Genomic DNA, 22328 nt, shown 5'->3' on the forward strand with positions numbered 1-22328 from the left:
GAATGATAAAGGAACACCAGTAGTGATCAATTAGCAGATGTTTAACGTTAACGCGGTAACAGCATTATGGCACATTAGAGCTGACAGTTGACTGGCAATGACCCAAAAAACAGACACAAAATATTTTTTTGTTTCATCGCACAGTGACTCAATGTTGGAATCGGAAGGTTCCCGGTTCGAACCCCTGCACCTCCTTGCTGCGTGGCGAAATGTCCTTGAGCAAGACACTGAACATCTTACTGCTCCTGATGAGCAGGTTAGTGCCTTGCATGGTTTCCTCCGTCATCAAAATGTGAATGTTAAATACATTGTAAAGCGCTTTGGATAAAAGCACTATATAAATGCAGTCCATTTAGCACGTCGATAAAAATTGCCAAAGAGCCTTGTTGGCAAGTGATAAGATTGTATCACATGAGTGAATGAATGAATAAATCAACAAACTGAGTACATGGTTACAGTCTTCTACAAAGCATAGAAGACTGTTTACTGTACAAGAAGCATAGAAGAAGCTGTACATATTTTTCTTTTTGATTACAACTCGTTCATATGATGTTTTTGCATAGTATTGTATATTTGTCTGTCACTAAATGTTCCTATGAATTGAATACACAGGACGCCAATGGAAACAAGCCATAGTGCTTTCTTGGGTTCAATCCTTTATAGCAAGCACTGTATGTGTATTAAACTGTACTTTTTTTGCAAACCATTTTTATAAAGTAATCAATCAATTCTCGCTCCCAAGTCCTCATATATTGACGCTTGGGCATATCAGTAAGTATGCAACTCTGACAGCACTGAGTGGACAGAAGCGGACGCCACTTGGTGCAGGCAGTAGCTCGGCCAGCACCTTGCCCCGGGTGCTCCTCACAGGGTTCAAGTCCGCTTCTGACAGTGCGCCTGCCTTGCTTTAAGTTTCATTTGTTTTCATTGTAATTTAAAGATGTTTTCAAAACTGCATCTTAGGCATGTAACGATTCACTCAATTCACGATACGATTCGAATCACGATACTAGGTTCACGATATGATGTTTCATGATTTTTTAAACACAAAATTATTTTCCAGACAATTTTTTTTTTTTAATTATTTCTCTTACACAATTTTTTTTACAATACTGTGTTTTCTCTTATCCTCTTTGCAATACAGTAGCAAATTACTGAAAACTTTTTTTTATCAATTCTCTTACAAAGATCCCGTATTTTCTTTTTTTGGCTATTTTTTGCATCGCGCTCATTTTTTTATTAAATAGATTTAAATTGTCACCAGTTTCAATCGATTTTAATCGATTTACGATAAATGGTTAGATGCCTACTGAATCTACATGGTCCACATTATGCGTCATCACATGATGAACAGTGAACATTAAGAAGTGACACTGAAGGTGTACCCAGTGCGTTGACGCGTGATGAAAGGGGGTCCTCCTGACCAAACGTCAGTATGTGACGAGTTGGGAGTGAGAACGATGTTTTCCACTAAGTGTACCTGGTCAGCCAGTGTCAGTGGTGAAGAGTAGCCAATCCTACAGCCATGAGACACACACACCAGCTCAGCACTCAGCTCCAACACATGGGCCAGGGGCAGGTAGCCAATATACGTGTCCTCCTCACTGTACACACAAAAGAGCTTCTTAGCACACAATGCCAAATACCAGTAAACCCATTAATGACCTCTACAAATGCCTTCTAAATCAGTAGTTCTCACACTTTCAAGATTTTTCAAAACATTTTTCAAAAATAGCAGATGTACAAGCTCGCAGCGCGGTACGAAGTGACGCGCTGTGAGCTTGTATATCTGCTATTTTTTTTTCTTTCAAAATTTTATCCCACGATTTTGTAACCCTATTTTTCACACCCAGTGCCATTTTTCTGCTATTTTTTAACAGCCAACGCTAAAACCTAAAACGACACCCGGTTTTAATGGGTTAATACCATTTAATCATACTTTACACATAACCATACTGAAATTATGAAGTATCGTAACATTGTACGACCTATTGTGTAATAAAACATAAACAGCATTATTATAATAGTGTGTTAAGGATTGCCATTTCTACAGAAGCAGGGATTGTGTAGGCCTGTTTTATTGAGGAGGGGGAAAGTGTGATATAATATCATATTTACTGCATTGTTATTTGTCAAAATCGACAAAAAGCATCCAAAAAAGAGGTTGGGGCGATGGTTTGCGAGGGACCACATTTCAAACGAACGTGCATGAAATTCAGTTCTTACTTAGGGAGGTTTGTGTACACAGCGTGACAACAAAATACACAAAGCAAAGCCATCATTTTCATTAACAGCCTGATTGAGATCACAACGGATCTTAACCCATTAAGACCGGGAACGCATCTGTGGGTCATTTTTAGATTCCTTTGGCTATTCAAAAATAGCAGATCTACAAGATCTTCTATTTTTGAAAAATCGTGAAAGTCTTTCAATATATGCATTTTTCAAAGCGAACATTTGTAACTCAAATCTTATAGCTTCTGGGGATTCTACAAATGTCTTCTAAATCCTAACAGTTTTCTTTTTCTTTTTTTTTAACTTATATTGCCGTATCAGTGGTTCTTAAACTTTTTCATGTCAAGGACCTCCCAAAATGATATGTATTTGGCCGTGGACCCCCATCTGAAAATATTTTGTTCCAGGGACCCCCCAGAAGCAAAGATTTTAGTTAAAAATGTTCAAGATAAAAATTAATAAAAATAGCCAAATAAATCTTAAAATGACACAAATGCGTTCCGGGATTGAATGGGTTAACCCCGCTGACCCTCCATCTCTCTCTCACATCCTCCCCATTTTCCTCTGTCCCCAACTTCCTCTGCTCTGTGTTTCCTCTCACCTCCTCTCCTCTCCTCTCCTCCCTCTCTCTCCCCGGGGAGATGGGTGCCCTTTCTACTAATTCAGCGTAAACAGTTTCCTCGTACGATGCCGCTAGCGAGCCGGCTGGGCCAATGGGGCTCGTGCCGGCGAGCATGCTCAGTTGAACGTGGAGGCCCCAACCAGGAAGTGAGCCCAGTAGATCTTAAAAACAGCGCTGTCAGGCGACCTTTAAATCAACGACCCTAATATTGTACGCAAAACCAGTGACAGCAGAGATAAGTCAGGGGAGGGGGGGGGGGCAGTACTTAGAAAAGGCAGATTAGAGTAATTTGTTTTCTTTAAGACTGCTGATATGATGCTATGAAAATAGCAGCTACTTTACAGAAATGCTGAGGAAGCTTTCTCATCATTGAATGAATACACACACACAGCTAGGTGCATTAGGTCATTTAGATCCACTCACTGATGCTAATGTGAATTCAGGGAATTTTTATCAGGATAACACTCAAAACTGCTGGCCTTGACAATTTTTTTTTTTATAACTTAAAAACTTTGATAAATTAATAACTTTTACAAAGTTATTTTGCAGACAGCAATCATTCACAGAACTGAACATGCTGCCAAAAACGATGCATTTATTCCTGTTTTATGTCAGAAGCATTGTGTTTTGGGGTTGTCCGTCTGTCCAAAATGACCTCCATACGTCCATACAGTATGTCCATCTGTCTGTCCGTCCGTACATCCATACATACGGAACAAACGTCCACTTGGACGCAAGGATGAACTGATTAGTAGTAGGTGGTCATAGATCAAAGGTCAGGGTCACTGTGACCTGTGTTCATTAAATTCCTTCAAAGTCTTCACTTACATAATATGAGACTGGACAGACAGATGTAAACGGCAACTGGTTGGCGGAGGCATACAATCGTGATGTGGTATTTCTACGTCTATTTTTTCTCCTTGACCATCTCTCCTGTTTCCAGTTTTGCGTGTTATTTGAAAAGCTAAGTTGAAAAGCAAAATCTTATTTTAAAATCTTGGGGAGTGAAAACTCAGGATTTTGCTGTGTGCTGTGTGGATTACATCCATGTTGGTGTGTACGACATGCTCTTTTCTGAAGCACCTGAAAGCTAATTGGCCCACAAAAGCGGACAAGTCAAGTTGTAAAACAGGATATGATGTCAGAGGTTTGGGTGTGCCTACCAGAGGTTTGGTATCCTCTCTGCCATGCCGGTGATGCCAGCGATGATGTTGCTATGGGAGATCATGACGCCCTTGGGGACGCCTGTAGAGCCACTGGTGTACATGATGACAGCGATGTCTGAGGGCAGGGGCTGCTTGCGGCCACGCGACACTGTACAGGGATGAAACAAACACACACACACATTTCCATGTTAGCTGAATAGGTCTTGAATGGTTCCGCACAATTGCTTGGAATGTTGCATTGCTGGTATTGGCTGCAATAGCGAATGGAAATACAGACAAATCAAATGTATTGATTGATTGAATACTTTATTAGCAGTTTGCAAAACTGGGGGGGGGGGGGGGCTAGGCTTTGACTTTTACAGGGGCCAGTTTCGAATTGCAGCCACCTGTAGGTTATAGCGGTTTTGAAGGAGAGTAGGGTTTTACACTCCTTCATGGCTTTTGGTAGGGCATTCCACATCTTTGTGGCATTGCAGGAGAACGGATTCAAACCCTTGTTAGTGCCATATCTGGGTTGAATGTGATCAGTGGAGCTGCCTCTGGTGTTGTGATTGTGGACTTCATTTACGTTTTTGTACTTTGACAGGTACATGGGTGTCTTATCGGTGTAGTGTATCTTGTAGACCAGGCCCATTGCAAGTTGCTGTACTCTGTCCTCAACCCAAAAAGGGTTAGATGAGTCGTAGATGTAAGGCCAAGAAGTAGCCTTACTTCGCAACTGACAGGCTCAGGCTCAGGCTCAGGCATAGGAGTTAAAACAGTTTATACAGGGATGGAAAGTTATTGAGCTGTTTTATTAAACAAGCGGGCTACCGTTGAGTAAACCTCCTTACGTTTCTTGGCACTATCATCGGAGAGAATGGGTCACATGAGAGCAGACTAGGGCCCGCTAAAAAGACCATGTCTACACCTTCATTCATCTCTTTCTCTCACTCTATCTCCCATGTTCTGGTTTCTCTCATCATTCTCATCACTGTTATGGCTTTCCACCCTGCCTCTCCCTTCTCACCTATATGCACAACCCATTCTCTCTCCTCTTGATTTATAAACAGGCCCTATCTTGCTCCTTACCCCTTATGCCTAAACTTTTTGGGCATTTTTTACTATTATGATTTTTTTTTTTAATAGTTCAAATGCCGATCTACATCAACACATTGTGAGCTTGTAGATCGGCTATTTGCGCTATTTTTCAATGTTTTTCAAAACAGTAAAAAAAAAAGGCAAAGAAAGTTTAGGCATAAGGGGTAAGGCGGCAGGCAAGATAGGGCCCAATTCCTCTTTCTCACCCCTTATTCTTTCTGCATCGCTATAATCAAGTTTATAATAATCCCTATAATCCCTCCCTCATCAAGAATAAATTCAGAGAAGCCAATGCACCGCGGAGGATTTCAACCCATAGTCTCCGTGGTGGTGGACAGGAACTTTACCCCGCACCACCCGAGCACCTTATAGTAACTTGGGAGAGACAGCATAGTGTATGCGAGAGACTGTGTGTGTTTGACCTCAAGATATGCCAAACTCACAGTAAATCGTCTTACATATTTCCCCCCCGAGCTGTTTAAGTATCTGTCACATATTATTTCAAGCAGCTGAACAACATAAACACCTGCACTGAGAGCTGCAGGCTGTGGAGTGGGAAGGGAATTGTAAGATTAGTAACATGCTGTTACCTTCTTATATAAACGTATAGATAGGTCATATTTCTATGTTCACACTTCACAGCCACATATACTTTGCTGGGGGCCCTGATCTTGCTATGGATACAATAACCAACACATATGCTATGAACGGAAAAGTGTGTTCTATAGATTTTTTCGGTTATCTCTAACTTCCCCCTACTTCTATGAGAGATGTGACAGCACAGGCTTCCAGCATTTCAGCCACATACATGCTTGGTTAAATTTGAGGTTAAACCTGGCGGTTCACTTCATGTGCTGACCACTTATCCACAATGTTTCATCTGTCTTCACTATCCCGCGGAAATACTTCAAAAGAATACTATAGTAGTATGTGAAATAGGACATGGGTTAAACACACAGGCAGGTTCCTCAGGGACTTGCCCATGTGGGGTGGGGTCAAAAATGTTCAAACCCCTTCTGGCACAAGGCCCAAAACCCCCGCCACAGACATGTGCACTTTGCCACTTTCCCCCGCTTCTTCTTCCTCTTTTGCGTGCATTTCTTTGCATCCCACCGTTTTAATAAACAAACACGATCCAAGCTAGCTTATAGCAGGCGACAAGCTAAGTTCAGCTGTGGCGCGCGCTTCATGTGGTAAAAGAAAGCTGGGCTCTCTGGGTTGTCTCCGCTCTGCGTCTTTGTGGAAACACAAACAGCCTGGAGACGTCGATGCTCTGCAGGCCCGGAAAACCCAAACACACACAGAGAGAGAGAGAGAGAGAGGGAGGGAGGGAGAATCAAAGAAGACAAAGAGGAGAAAGGGAGAGGAATGGGACATGACAAGAGGAGGGGTCTTTCTTTGACGTTAATTCTGAGCTCCGATACGAGGCTTTAGAGGCGGTTGCGTGTGTGTGTGTGTGTGTGTGTGTGTGTGTGTGTGTGTGTGTGTGTGTGTGTGTGTGTGTGTGTGTGTCTCACAGAGAACTGATGTCATGTGAAGTTAACAGCGCTGTGTGTAAACATGACCCCCTCGCATCCCAGTGGTCCGACATACCCTCCCACCAAACCTCCTGTTCTCTAAACCTCTCCTCCCTCTTCATCTGTGTCTACATGGTATACAGTACCAGCTCTGCTCTTTATGAGTCAGTCGGTTCGAGGGGGCCGGCAACAGCTGGAAAATAAAAGCGGGGAGTTAGGGAGTTTACTTGTTGATGAGGGGATGAGGGGCCAGAGGAAATAAAGGAGAGAGATGTCCATCCGTCTGAGCGAGTAAACATTAGCCCCGCCCCTTTGTCCGGCCCGGCGACCTTAATCTGACACAGATGTGTGCACTTCCTCATTCACATGACCTAATGAGCCCATCTAGCGACCCCCCCCCTCCCCCACGCGCCACATTTATTGAGAGTGGGAGAGTTCGTTAGTGCTAAACTGTGAGAGTTTTTCATGTACTGGTTGAATGTGGTGGAGAGTGAGGAATTAACTTCTGATGCACTATTTTCTAAAATGTTCAAAACATTTCTAAATTATTTTTGAAAATAGCAGAACTACAAGCACAAAACACATCGCATTGCAACATGTTGTGAACTTTTGGGGACATACCCTATTTACTGTAACCCTATCCCTAACTTTTACCTTAATTTGAACATTAACAGAGACGGATGCTTACCATTCTCTGGCTTGGTCCCCAGCTGTTGCACGGCAGCCATGTTGTGGACACTGATGCCTCGTGGGTAGCCAGGCCACGACGTCGGTGAGTCATCCAATATGATGATATGCTGCAGCCTGGGAACTTCTGTTAAGATGGCCTAACATCACAAACAGACACGCATTAAGCACATGCATGCTGTAAATTCAGGTTTGTCTCACATACTGTACTGTACAGTATATACATACATACATACATACAGGCACACATTTCTTCAACGATGTATGTTATGAAATGCAATCATGATGACGATGATGTGATTGTGCATGAATAAGTGAAGTGAGCAGAAAAGGCTTGCATGCGCGCGCGCGTGCGTGTGCGTGTGCGTGTGTGTGTGTGTGTGTGTGTGTGTGTGTGTGTGTGTGTGTGTGTGTGTGTGTCTTCTCACCTTGATTCTAGTCTCTAGTAGCTCTCTGCTGGTGAAGATGTGTGTGACCTGAGTCTCGTTCAGACCATGTGCGATGGCAGGACCCCCCAGAGTGGAGTAGAGGGTGACCACTGCAACACACACATACACACTATCAAATCAACAATACTTTCATTTTGAAATAGAAAACCTTTTTGTAGCCATTCCATTCACTCTCACTGTATGGCAGAACAGAGCTTAAAATTACACGTTTAACACATAAACAAACACAAACGAAGTGGATTCTGTATAAACAATGTGTTCCTTTCTGTATATACATCACCTACTGACGCTTTATGTTTTGGCATAATCTTCTTTGTTTGCATTTGTTTATGTGCTAAAAGTGTGATGTTGAGACCCGTTTCCTCATGCAATGAGAGTGAACACACAGAGAAGTTTGGTTCGGAAACATTTTCATGTGAAGGACCGCCAAATTGTCATGTATTTGGCTGTGGACCCCCATCTGAAAAGATGTTGTGCCAGGGACCCCCATAAGAGAAGATTTTGTTGTTAAAGATTTTCGAAATGATTCAAAATTTGGCACAATTCTTGAATTCAAGAGTTTTCATTTTTGGAGCTCACAACGCGTCGCATCACAATGTGTTTTGAGCATGTAGATCAGCTATTTTTTAAAGGGCTTAACTGTTCCTCATTCTGCTGGGGACCCCCTGGAACCCCCTCCAAGGACCTCCGGGGTTCTCCGGACCCGACTTTGTTAAACTTTTGGAGACTTTTTACAGTGACAGAGAATTTACTCAAGATTTGTGAAAACTGGGGTCAAACTGACCATGGATTTAAATCACAGTACTTAAATCCTCTAAACTTAGTAAACTGGTCCCGAGTTGTCTCTGTACTTGGACTGCTTTTTTTCAGTGTCGCCAAAAATAGCCAATCGAGAGCTTGTAGATCCGCTATGTTTGGCTAATGTTCCCCACAGGATATGGATGCTGGGGTTCAAGTGGTTAATTGTGTTATTTCATAGGAGACATTGTAGTAACACTCCCTGCTCATTATCTAATCATTCCAGGCCCGTAGTGTAAACAGAGAGTGTTGCTTGGCAGTAATGTCAGTAGAGCTTCTGACGATGCAAAACTCACTCAAACTAAAGCTAACTGAATGTAAAATCATCTTTGTTTTACTTTTTCTACCATCATATCTGATGTCATACTTTCACCCTACCTTTTTCATCTTCTTTATATGAATCATAAAGCTTTCCTCATCATACCTGAAAGACTAAGACTAAGACAAATGGAGGGAAAACAAGTCAATTCCTAAAACTAAACCTAAAACTATTTGCGCACTCATTAAAGCGTGTGTGTGTGTGAGTGTGTGTGTGTGCGTGTGTGTGTGCGTGTGTGTATATTCCGGCACTATACCTGCACCCAGTGATCTTGGGACATAGAAATTGATCTATTGAAGATTCTGACTTTCAAATGTACATATTTTTTGTTTTGATTGTATTGCTGTATTGTTGTATTGTGCTTTCTGCTTTGGCAATGTAAACGTATGTTTTCTCATGCCAATAAAGCCCTTTGAATTGAATTGAATTGAATAGTGTGTGTGTGTGTGTGTGTGTGTGTGTGTGTGTGTGTGTGTGTGTGTGTGTGTGTGTGTGTGTGTGTGTGTGTGTGTGTGTGTGTGTGTGTGTGTGTGTGTGTGTGTGTGTGTGTGTGTGTGTGTGTGTGTGTGTGTGCATGTGTGTGTGCCCGCCTACAAGAGTGAAAGCATTCCTGAAAAGGGTGCGGCACTCAGGTTTTTGTTTGTTGCAGTCATTTCTATTTACAGTCGATACTGGAAAGGTTTTTCCTGCTTTCGTGGAATGTTGACTTAACGATGACTACAAACTGTTACATATATTAGAAGTATCCAAGGGCTCACACCTCCTTGTGAGACAAATTAAATAAAATCTGTCTAAATAAATACATACAGTATACATGTATATATTAATACCTTATTAATTAAATAAATAAATAAGTAAACAACTTTTTTAACTGGCTACCTGTGGCATTCGCAACTGATTTTAGAAAATTGTATTGTTTGCTTTTCACTGAACAGCCTTGCACCTCCCTACATTTCCGACCTTCTGCTACAGTATTACTCAAGGTCCCCAGGACAAGGCTGGTAACAGAAGGCAATAGAGCGTGCCAAAAATCCTGAAGGGGGCGTCAACAAGTGTCTTTTGGTAGCAGCGGACATCTTTGAGGGGTAATAACCAGGTTGACTTAACATTGCCCAAAACATTGCCGCCCCCCCGTGGTGACGACGCGTTGGCACGCTCTTTTTTGCCACAAGGAATAATCATCCAATGGAAGTCAGACAGGCTACCACAGTGGCAACTTTTAAAACCCCTTTAAAGACTCAATTTCGTTAAAATGGCTTTTTACTAGAGGAACGATCAGCTAGACTGTGTTCATTTATTTTGTACATTTTGTCATTAACCCTTTGATGTTCTTTGATTGAACTGCTCATGTTTCTGTTTGTCAACCTTTTTATGTCTGTGAAGCACTTTGTAAACTTGTTTTGGAATTTTTATATTATTAGTATTATTATTAAGTGGTTCATATGTTAAAGATACTGAAGCTAGACATCTCAGCATAACATGGATATAGTAAGAAAGTTAAATTATGTATAACTATAACACAGTTGTAGCGATGAGGAACCCGGCCTGTGCTGAACTCAGTGTGTGCGTGTGCGTGTGTGTGTGTGTGTGTGTGTGTGAGTGTTCCCCACACTGCAGAGTCATGCTATAGCCAGCGTGGCGTGTGCGAGAGCTGTGATACGTGCTCTCTGTCAACACAGCTCCGTGGCCCTTCTCTGGCTTTGGCCCACTGTGATGACATCATCAGGCGCCACTAGAGGCCTCAGAATGGCCTTCTGGCCAATAGGACGCAGACTCTTGCTGCTTGATGAACCCTCTTTGGAGGAGATAAACATTTGAGGAATGTGTGAATGTGAAATGGTTAGTGTACTTGCGTATGTGTGTGACAGCAGGCGTGCTTGCAGTCATGTATGCAATTTTTCGGTATTGTGTGTGTGTGCGTGTGCGTGTGCGTGTGTGTGTGTGTGTGTGTGTGTGTGTGTGTGTGTGTGTGTGTGTGTGTGTTCAATCCATCAGAAGCAGGATTGTGAAAAGGTCAGCAGCAGTAGCTAGCTGGGGTCAGGTCACCCCAGGCTGAACTGAGGGAGAAAGAGACGGATGGATGGATGATGGAGAAGGGGGATTGAAGATTGAAGGGATTGTAGCTCAGTGGGTAGAACAGCCTTCTGAGAGCCTGAAAGTTCCTGGTTCCATGTCAATGTGTCCCTGAGCAAGATACTGACCCCCCTAACTGCTCCCGAAGAGAAGGTTGGAGCCTTGCATTATTGCCTCCGCCGTCGGTGTACCGCTTAGAACCCATGTAACGTTGTGCCCCCCATTGTGGTGAGAATTAATGGGTGAATGTGAAGTACATCGAGTGAGAAAATAAAAGATTTTATGTAAATGCAGTCCATTTACCAACCATTTATTTACCATGTAAGGGTATATATGCCCAGAAATACAGGGACTGGATCAACTATGATACGATAAGATGAGATAAGTTGGTCTGGTGTCTTATCATGAGTTTTATCTCACGTGCCCGCACAGTCAAATCCAGTGTTAATTTAAATCTGAAGTTACATTAGAAGATTTGACTGAATATACACTAGACTACACCCTCTCTCTCTAAGCGTCAATTTATTGAAACACAAAGTGAGTGCTATTGGGATAGACTGACAGGGAAGAGAGAGAGAGAGAGAGAGAGAGAGAGAGAGAGAGAGAGAGAGAGAGAGAGAGAGAGAGAGAGAGAGAGAGAGAGAGAGAGAGAGAGAGAGAGAGGAGAGATGAGAGAGAGAGAGAGAGAGAGAGAGAGAGAGAGTGTGTGTGTGTGTGTGTGTGTGTGTGTGTGTGTGTGTGTGTGTGTGTGTGTGTGTGTGTGTGTGTGTGTGTGTGTGTGTGTGTGTGTGTGTGTGTGTGTGTGTGTGTGTGTGTGTGTGTGTGTGTGTGTGTGTGTGTGTGTGAGAGAGTGAGAGAGTGAGAGATTGGGAAAGGGAGAAGAAGAGAGAGGGAGAGGGAGAAAGAGGAACAGAGGGAGAGAGTGAGTGAGAGAGAGAGATGGAGAGGGAGGGCTAGAAGAAGAGGGAGGGAGGAGATAAAGAGAGGGAGGGAGGGAGGGAGATGGAGAGAGGGAGGGAGGGAGATGGAGAGGGTCACAGAGAGTTTCATCTAACCCATGTTGACACAGACACAAAGGACAGGATTTGGTGACATCACATCTTTGCGTCACGATGGTTCCAAACATTTCCTGGTGCTGTGTGTGCGTGTGTGCATGTGTTTTGTGCGTGTCTGTGAGTGCATGTGTGTGTGCGTGTGCATGCAGACGAAGGGCATGTCACCCTCCAGTCGTGAGATCCAAACACTCCATTGGTCTCTGTCATGTTTCATACACGCAAACATACATACATACAGTTCACACAACTTACATACAACAATACAGTACATACAACAATACAGTAAATACAACATACATACAACAATACAGTACATACAACAATACAGTACATACAACATACATACATACTGTACACATGCATACATACCTAACAGTGACTCTTAAACCACTTTGAGCCTTGTGTCCCTATTTTCGGCTCGTCATTACAGGCAAATAATTATTAAAATGATGTATATCACCTATTATTGCAATATGAATATGAATCAATGTGTACAGGCCTGAATTGTACAGCAGTGGTTCTCAACCAAAGTGTTTGCGGCCCACCCATCTGACCACCAAGTGGTCCGACGGGTGGGCCTCGGCCAACAGGTTGAGACACCCTGTCGTACAGCATGCAAAGCGGCTGCATTACTCCTGCATCCATCATTTATTCCTCAGGCCCCAACACAAGTAGAGAGGTATATGGTGGAGTATGCACATGTCTGCACTTTTGACAAAGACGCCGACGATGTACACAAAAATGCACGTACTGTATACTAAAATATACACACACACACACACACACACACACACACACACACACACACACACACACACACACACACACACACACACACACAACACACACACACACACAACACACACACACACACACACACACACACACACACACACAGCTATCAAGTCACCATAACTCCAAACTGCGTTTAGCTGGAGGGAGTACGATATGCCAGCAATAGCACTAATACCGGACTGATTTGGAAGATGCTGCTTACAGGGACTAGTCTAAACCTTGCCTTTAAGGTTCATTTGGGTCCAAGGATAGATCGGTTATTAGGCAACACTACTGCACCATGTACTGTGTGTGCGTGTGCGTGTGCGTGTGCGTGTGCGTGTGCGTGTGCGTGTGCGTGCGCGTGCGCGTGCGTGTGCGTGTGTGAATACTGTACATGTGTGGGAGATGTCTCTTGTCTGCAACTTCAAAAGCAAGCCTTTTCTCCTCCTGTTCTAGTGTGGTTAGGCATGCATGTGTATTGGAACAACTTCATAGTCCTTTTGTGCATGCATTTGGCATTTTGTGCAAGCATTTCATATTCCGCCTTTATTTTAACTGGGAGGATGATAAGCTGCTGATTGGTCAACTGCCATTTACTAGGGCTAATAGGGCAGTGGACCAATGAATCAACACAAGTAAAAGATGTATCTTCCCTAGGGGTTATATGGCAGCTGACCAATCGGCGCATCTAAAGTAGCAAGGCGGACTGAACTCACACACTCTGAGCAACCTCTCTGGTTAACTCTGAGGTCTAGAGCTTCGGCTGTATTTTATACATGGAGGCCATGTCAAACATGGTCGAAACTCAGCGGACAAACATGATTTCTTCGGATGGTTTGGTAAAATTCTATGCAGAGGAGACACAGATGTTTATCTGGGTGTAAAGGAACCAAAACACAACTCCCTGACACTGTCAGGAAATCTACTAATCATCGACTAGGTTTTTTAAAAATGTTTTCCACAGCAGAACGTGGAATCTTGGATGTTGTTCAAGTTCTTTTTAACAACCGCTTAAACCAGCCCTACTCAACCCGTGGCCCGCAGGCCGCATGCGGCCCCTGCGCCATGTCAGTGCGGCCCGTCATGGTCATACCAATAAAAATAGTTTTTTTTCTACTTTCAGTGTGGACAAATCATTTCTAACATTTCTAACCACAAGAAGGTGATCATGTGTAAGCTATTGAGCTAATGTTTGACCTACTGACCAGAAGAGGGCGTGTTGTGTAACTATTGATGCCTAATTTATACTTTTTTTATACTCATTTATACAAATTCTTCCAAGATGTTGTGCAAGATCTACAAGCTCACAACGTGTGACATGGTGCCACATTGTGAGCTTGTAGCTACGTATTTCCAAATGTCCGATGTATACTACAGTAGGTACAGTACAGTTTTGATGCTATATCAACACATTTTGCTGGGGACCCCCTGTAACCCCCTCAAGGACCCCTGAGGGTTACCTGGACCCTACTTTGAGAACCACTGACTCCAAACAGCTCGAGGGGCCGTTCACATCACATCCTGTGTGAGGGTAAATGGCCTCTACTTACGTGGGAAGTTGTGCATGAAGCAAGCCTGGGCGGCTATGAACCACTCTGCTCGTGTCTCACAGAAGATGGCGATGTTGTTTTGCGGCCGTTGGCCCAGCGCTGCCAGGCCGATGCCCAGGCGGGAGGCTGCCTCGTGGGTCTCCTCATAGGACAGCCAAATGTACTTCCCCAGGATCACCTGCAGGGGGAGACAGAGAGCGGAGAGATTGAGAGGGGGCGCAAAAGTGAGAGGACTAGGAGTACTAATGTGAAAACAGGCTCTTTAATTACTGAAATGTGAGTTTACTCCACAGTGGCATGTTTACTAGCTTGCTTAAAAATAAGAGATCTTCTGGGTTTTGGAACATTCTGTGCTTGGCCAGAACTATAGTGTGTTCCTTTTTCCTTTTTTTTGCCCAAAGAAGACAATGGGCCTCATGCAGCAACGGTACTTAAGAGGAAATTTCTTCTTAAACCCACTTAAGAAGTTTTTAAGAAGATTTTGGTATACTCCAATGTTTTCTTAGCTGTGATCTGTTCTCAGGTAAGAACAGAATCTACACACACTGAAGAGCACTCTTAGGGTGGCCTTTTAGTTCTTAAGTGTGCCATGTTTGTGCAAAAATAATGAATTCTCGAAGTTTCTTCAATTTTACAGTTGGATAATATAGGATTTAAATTACAATAATATTTTTATCATATCTTTAGAGCAGTGGTTCTCAAAGTGTGGTCTGGGGACCCCCATGGGGTCCTTGAGGGAGTTCCAGGGGGTCCACAGCAAACAAGGAACAGTTTAATCACTTTAACCGTATTTTATATTTTGTTTGAAAATAGCCGATCTACAAGCTCACAACGTGTCCCATTATTACTGACCATTTTGAGCTTGTAGATCGGCTATTTTCGAAACATTTTGACAAATCTTAAAAAAAAATCCCTGGCAGAAAATATTTTCAGGTGGGGGTCTGCAGCCAAATGCATGTCAATTTGGGGGTCCTTGACATGAAAATGTTTGAGACGGGTCTGAAATTACAATCTAACCCAAACGGACCCGGTTGAGTTGAAGCCCAAGCCCCATACCCACCCCATAACCCCCCACCCAACCCACCCTCATCGCCCCCCATACCCCCACCCCCATATCCCCGACATTCGTCACACCCCCATTTTCCATTCCCCTTCCTACCTGAAAGCCCCCCTATACCCAGCCGTCATACCCATCCCCATACCCCCCCACATAGCCCCCTACACCCCTCCTTGCACCACCATATCACCCACTACACCCCTATTTCCACCCCATTACATACCAAGCAGCTGCTACCTTAAAGACCCTCCATATCCACCCACCAGCTTTCAGTAATAAAATGTTTTATATCCACTACTAACGCTACTCCTGAACATGAAATATGTATAACATTTTTAACAGCTAATTTCAGCAAATGTACATTGATGTCTAGTGGTGATATGTTGATTAATGTGAGAGAAATAATAAAATACATTCATTAATTAAATACAATAATTTGCTGTTCACTTCAGAAGTACCTCCACAGAACTATTAATTTATTTATTTTTATGTTTGGAGTCTGGTGTTCCACCATCTTTAGACTTATAGTTCTGTATTCTCTCAATGTTATTTCTGTGTGTGATATCCTGTGATTTCTGTGTGCAGCAATCACACACAGGTGTGACTGCAGGCAGAGCCATGCAGTCATGCCTTATATGGGGATTGGTGGGGCGGCTCCCTATGGTAATTAGGATGAACTAGCACACCCCTTCAAGTTACGAGGATTGGGATTCATCATCATCAAGAACATAGTTACGAACAATTCTGCCTTTTAAGAACGTTTCATGAATCTGACTCAACTTCTTAGGAATTCACTTAGGAAGAATTGTAAGAGGAAACATTAGGAACTTATTGCTGCATGAGGCCCAATGTTCTTAAAACAGCTTCTGTTTTGGACATGTTGTGTTGGAGCTGGCAAACCGTGGCCTGGGGTGACATTAACACCATGCCCTCCCCGTCTCTCCAGCTCTTTAGTGCAGAAAAACAGAAAATGCCCGGATACCAATGTTATCCAATCATATAATCAATAGAGAACCCATACATGATATAGGATAAACAAGTGAAATTTGAAGTGATGACGAAATGAGTGGACAAAATTGGAAATTGGAAAACTGGAAGCTGAGACGAACTGAGAAAAACTCTCTCCTGATTGGATGAAATTGGCAACCCACCTGAAAATGTATTTTCTGTTAATTAATAAGACCTGAGGCGATTCTTAAAAATGTTTTTCTAAATCCTAACAGTTTTTTGAAAAAAAAAGAAAAAAAAAACGTTTTCAAGATTTTTCAAAAATAGCAGATTTACAAGCTCATAGCGCGGCACTCGGTGCCGCGCTGTGAACTTGTAGATCTGCTATTTTTGAATAGCCCAAAGAAATCTAAAGTGACACAGATGCGTTCCAGGTCTTAATGGGTTAAAGAGCTGGAGAGACGGAGAGACCCCTGTTACTGAACAAACACTCTATAATGATTACAATCAGAAGATGGAGATTTAACTTTATAACAGAAAACAGAGGTTTCCCACACCGGTTTTAGTGGCAAGTCAATGTTGGTCTGCCTGCACCTGCGAAAAGTGTTTCAGACTACTAAACAGACTATTTAATGAAGACGCTGGACATGTATCATAAATAACCCAACATACAGTACACACACACACACACACACACACACATACATAAATTATTACACATTGGTGAGGTGATACTGCCACCAACTGGTTTATCATTGCTAGTGCAGCGTTATTGCATACCCACCAAAACACACACACGCGCACACACACACGCACACACAAAGAGAGAGTCATGAAGAATTTTTCAAATGCTTTTTCTACAAATGTAAACTGTTTGGAGACTGGAGGTACTAGGGCTTACAGCAGAGTTGCAACAGTGAGGTCAAAGGGGATTAGAGAGATTGAGAAAATGGGATTAAAGGAGCAATTTGGACATTATTAAAAGTGTTGCAAGTCAGACTTTCACCACTTGCATGCACGTGCAAAACAAACAAAATTCCGCACGCACGCACGCACGCACGCACGCACGCACACACACACACACACACACACACACACACACACACACACACACACACACACACACACACACACACACACACACACACACACACACACACACACACACACACACACACACACACACACACACACACACACACACACACACACACACACACACACACACACACACACACACACACACACTTAAGTACTGATCAAACTGTCCTCACATCACTCCTAACCTTTTACATCTCTCCTCCTCGCTGCTCTAGTCCTAATTTGATGCCCTCCTGCCTATATTGCAATAAAATAGGTTTATCAGAAATATGTACGTATGTATTATGAGTCTAATACATACGGGCAAGCATACAGGACTGTCTAATAATTAGACAATCCCGTATGCTTGGCCGGCGCTGCCGTCATTATTGTGCTGACAATGCGACAACGCATCACACAAACAAACAAACCGTTTCCTAACAGCGGCGATTTGAGGTTGGGCATGTTCATATTTGGGCACAATCTGCCCACCCGCCTTTACATAGTAGATGTATGAAATATGTACATGAGGGAGGTCCATCCCGTGTCTCTTTACCTTCTTGAACACCTTCCCGTTGCCCTGTCTCTCGTCCTCCTCGCTGATTACCTCTCGAGTGCCCAGGCAATCTCTCTGAGGGAACTTAGTGGCTGCGTACTCAAACACCTTGTCCAGGGTGTCCACCCCGGGGTGCAGCGATGTCACCAGCCTCTTGGCGGCACTCAGCGCTCGGTAGGGCCCCTTGGGACGGCCTGACACCGAGAGGGCCTTAGGCCTCTGCGCCCGCTCCGCCTCAGAGCCGCCTGTCCGGGGCTCGGAGAGCGAGCTGAGCAAGTAGGAAGGCAGGAAGGTGATGAAGGTATAGATCCACACCATCAGGTGAAAGAGGACAAGCAGCATGGGGTTGAGGTCCTCTTTCATCCTCATGTTGGAGGGCTTTGTGTATGTGTGGTCGGGAAGGGGAGTGATTGGAGAGCGTATGGGCAAAAGGTAGTTCGTTCCCTGAGACAGGGAGGAGGGAAGAAGAGGACGGAGGAGAGAATCTTTGGAGGCTGTAGAGGGAAAGGTCCTTGTGCGTTTCCTTGTCTTTCTCTGTCTCTCCCTCTCAGCAGGGAGTCACTCAGTCCCCCCTGTGTGTCTTCTCTTCTCTGTCACAGCGGTGTCCCACTTTTCTTTTGCCCTCTTCTTTTTGGACTTCTTTGGTGCTCACACCCGCTGATCACACACGTGCTTCAACTCCTGGAAAACATTTAAGAAGAAAACGGTTAAGTCCAATGACTAATGTATGTTTTTTTTCAGGCTGTTGCAACAGATTATCCTGAGAACACGTTATAGTCAGATTTCACAACGTTACAGGCAACTCAATCAGAAAGTGAAAGAAAAGGGTTTGCTTTGCGTCACAAATCCTCTAGCGCTCAGCAGAAAGCAGAACAAATCTGTCACTGAGTGAACATTTCAAGCCTCTCCTCTTGTAGGCTGAAACACAACAACACCAACACAGCATGAAAACGCTCACTGTCACTCACTGTTTGCATGGAGGGACACAGAAAGATGGAGAGAGAGAGAGAGAGAGAGAGAGAGAGAGAGGAGAGAGAGAGAGAGAGAGAGAGAGAGAGAGAGCCCGTGGCATAAGCGAGATTGAGAGAAATGGAGTGTGGGGTAGGGCTGGGTGATATTTACAAAATCAAATATCACAATATTTTTGACCAAATACCTCAATATCGATATAGTGGGGATAATATCCTATTGTCACGATAATATAATTTATTCTTTTCATAAATGTATGTTTTATAGCGAAATATAGCATATCACAAGCTCACAATGTGGTGTGAGCTTATATGAGCTTTGCAATGTTTTGTTCATTTTGGAAAGTATCTATTATAGCTTAAGTGATTAAAACCAGGAAAAGACAAACACATGCATATCACAATATTACAATATCCAAATATCCAAATATCCAAATATTCAAATATCCAAATATCCAAATATCCAAATATTCAAATATCCAAAACCAAGCGATATTTATTTGAGATAATATAATTATTTCAACACATTGCCCAGCCGAGTGGGACATGAAAGGGAACAAGGGACTGGGTAGGAAGAGAGGGCACAGAGGGGTAGTTGAAAGTGACAGAGTGAGACTTTCAGAAGTGCAGTGGATGGCCCTAAGTGTATGCTGGTGTTTGAGAGGGAACGTATGTGGACAGGGTACAAAGCACTGGGCCCATAGAGACAGACAGATAAGATCTCTGACTGGGAGAGCAAAATGCATCTAAAGCTATCTATGAACCCCTATGATGCAATGTCACAGCACAGAGACAGAGGGACATGGGCCACAGTCTCCAGATCTGTAATGATGGATTGCCACACGTATCCTTCACTAGGTGAAAGGTGCGTGCGTGCGTGCGTGCGTGCGCTCTGACAGTTGACTACGCTCAAAGTCACACAGAGACAATTTGTCTTTATGAGTTTATTACTATCTGTTTTGTAGTTATTGTTTTATCTATGAATCACCAAAAGCCACAAACTCTTTTCTCTCTCTCTCATCTCTCTCTCTCTCTCTCTCTCTCTCTCTCTCTCTCTCTCTCTCTCTCATCTCTCTCTCATCTCTCTCTCTCTCTCTCTCTCTCTCTCTCTCTCTCTCTCTCTCTCTCTCTCTCTCTCTCTCTCTCTCTCTCTATATAGCTCTCACTTTGCTTCTTGTGTTCAATAAATTGACGGCTTAGAGAGAGAGGTGTAGTCTAGTGTATATTAAGTCAAATCTTCTAATGTAATGTAACTTCAGATTTAAATTAACACACACACACACACACACACACACACACACACACACACACACACACACACACACACACACACACACACACACACACACACACACACACACACACACACACACACACACACACACACACACACACACACACACACACACACACACACACACACACACACACACAATGTTACAAGCTAGCTAACCAGGGTGGCACTAGGCTGGGATTCTACCACCTAAAACTGGCAGGGGTCAGGAGCTGTCCGTGGTGCTGATCACAGATGCCCCATGTATGGGACATGGGCATCTGTGATCAGCACCATGCATGGTCCCATTACCATGCTTTCTGGGGCACATACATGCTTTCTGAGCACATACCATGCTTTCTGAGGCACATACCATGCTTTCTGAGGCCCATACCATGCTTTCTGAGGCACATACCATGCTTTCTGAGGCACATACCATGCTTTCTGAAGCACATGCCCGACTATCATGCTTTCTGAAGGTATAGCTCTCCACCAATCAGACTAGTGCAGATTACTACAGGCTGGCAGTCGAATGAAGTCGGGAGATCAGTCGGTTGGAAGGTGTGAAAAGAAAATGCTGAATGCACCTGAGAGCCGACACCGACAGATGGCTACTATGGTGCTAAAAATAGCCTATATGGCTTGATGACGTCTTTTTCAACAACAAGCCTGCTGCTATTCAACGCTTCCCTACAACTTGCGACCTGACAGTGTACCCACTGCCCATTCAACAGACGATTTTTGGCACTATGCTTTCCAATGACGTTGGTGCAGTGGAGAGCTACCTTAATTAACTTGGACACGTTCTACAACCATGCTTTCTGAGACACATGTCCTATTACCATGCTTTTAATTGAGATACATCTTACTACCATGCTTTCTAATTGAGACACATGTACTGTTACCATGCTTTCTATTTGAGACACGTCTACTACCATGCTTTTTAACCGAGACACGCCCTACTGCCATGCTTTCTGAGGCAGTGACACTAATGTTAGCACAAGCCAGCAAACTATGTACAGTATCTCTCTGTTGCAATGTGGGCACATGAGGTGCAAATGTCCTACTACCATGCTTTCTGTGGCAGAGTGACGTTAATGTTAGCATAAGCCAGCAAACTACTGTACGGTTCTCTCTGTTGCAATCTGGGCACCAGTGTGCTAAAGTTGAGTGTGTTCAGTAGTACTTCATGTCCTGGTTCATTTCAGTCCTCAAGGCCAAACATGCCACTCTCCAATCCAATGTTCCATTCACCATTATAGCCTAAGACATTAACACAGCAGAATAATGTCACTTTCTCTACTTATCTGTCTGCCTGTATCTGTTTGTGTATTTATATTTATATTTGTCTAGCATCCCCCCCCAACAAACACACACACACACACACACACACACACACACACACACACACACACACACACACACACACACACACACACACACACACACACACACACACACACACACACACACACACACACACACACACACACACACACACACACACACACACACACACACACATACACATACACACAAACAAACACACGCTCAGGATTAGACCATTTCAGGAGTAGTAATTTATTATTCATATGAGGAAGTGGCTCATCTTCTTCCCTGAAGCACCACATCCTCCCCCTACCTGTATCACCACAACCACTCTCTCACACACACACACACACACACACACACACACACACACACACACACACACACACACACACACACACACACACACACACACACACACACACACACACACACACACACACACACACACACACACACACGCAAACACAGTAACGTGCTCCTTTGAGGCTTATGAATAAACTAGAGAGTTAAACATCATGTTTTCCTCAAATGCCATCTGTTTCATCATGTGTTGTGCACGTTGGCCATCCTCCTTCCCATACCAACCGTACCTCCCCATCCAGCACGCCTGGCATTGTCAGAGGGTGCTGCTGAGACAGATAGATACAACAGGATTGTGAACATAGATACAAGAAGGGTTTGTCTGTATGTCACCACATAAATTGACCAATCACAGCTCATGCCGCAACAGGGGTTGACAGTGCTCAGTAGGTAGAGCACCTGGTTTGCATCCTGGTTTGATCTTTG

General features: G+C 43.6%; 1 protein-coding gene across 1 annotated transcript in view; it reads right to left on the bottom strand.

Moving 5' to 3' along the window:
- Positions 1-18646, bottom strand: part of acsl3a (acyl-CoA synthetase long chain family member 3a) — a 40530-nt gene extending 21884 nt beyond the window's left edge. The window contains exons 1-6 of the mRNA XM_080427998.1: positions 17970-18646; positions 14329-14506; positions 7736-7845; positions 7309-7447; positions 4021-4171; positions 1481-1604 (exon numbers count right to left, since the gene is read on the bottom strand). Of these exons, the coding sequence (XP_080284124.1) occupies positions 1481-1604; positions 4021-4171; positions 7309-7447; positions 7736-7845; positions 14329-14506; positions 17970-18338 (1071 nt within the window). The 5' untranslated portion in view covers positions 18339-18646. The remainder of the gene's footprint in view (positions 1-1480; positions 1605-4020; positions 4172-7308; positions 7448-7735; positions 7846-14328; positions 14507-17969) is intronic.
- Positions 18647-22328: the final 3682 nt, after the last annotated feature.

This window comes from Gymnoscopelus braueri (genome assembly GCF_963280865.1).
Source record: "Gymnoscopelus braueri genome assembly, chromosome: 5".
Taxonomy (NCBI): domain Eukaryota; kingdom Metazoa; phylum Chordata; class Actinopteri; order Myctophiformes; family Myctophidae; genus Gymnoscopelus; species Gymnoscopelus braueri.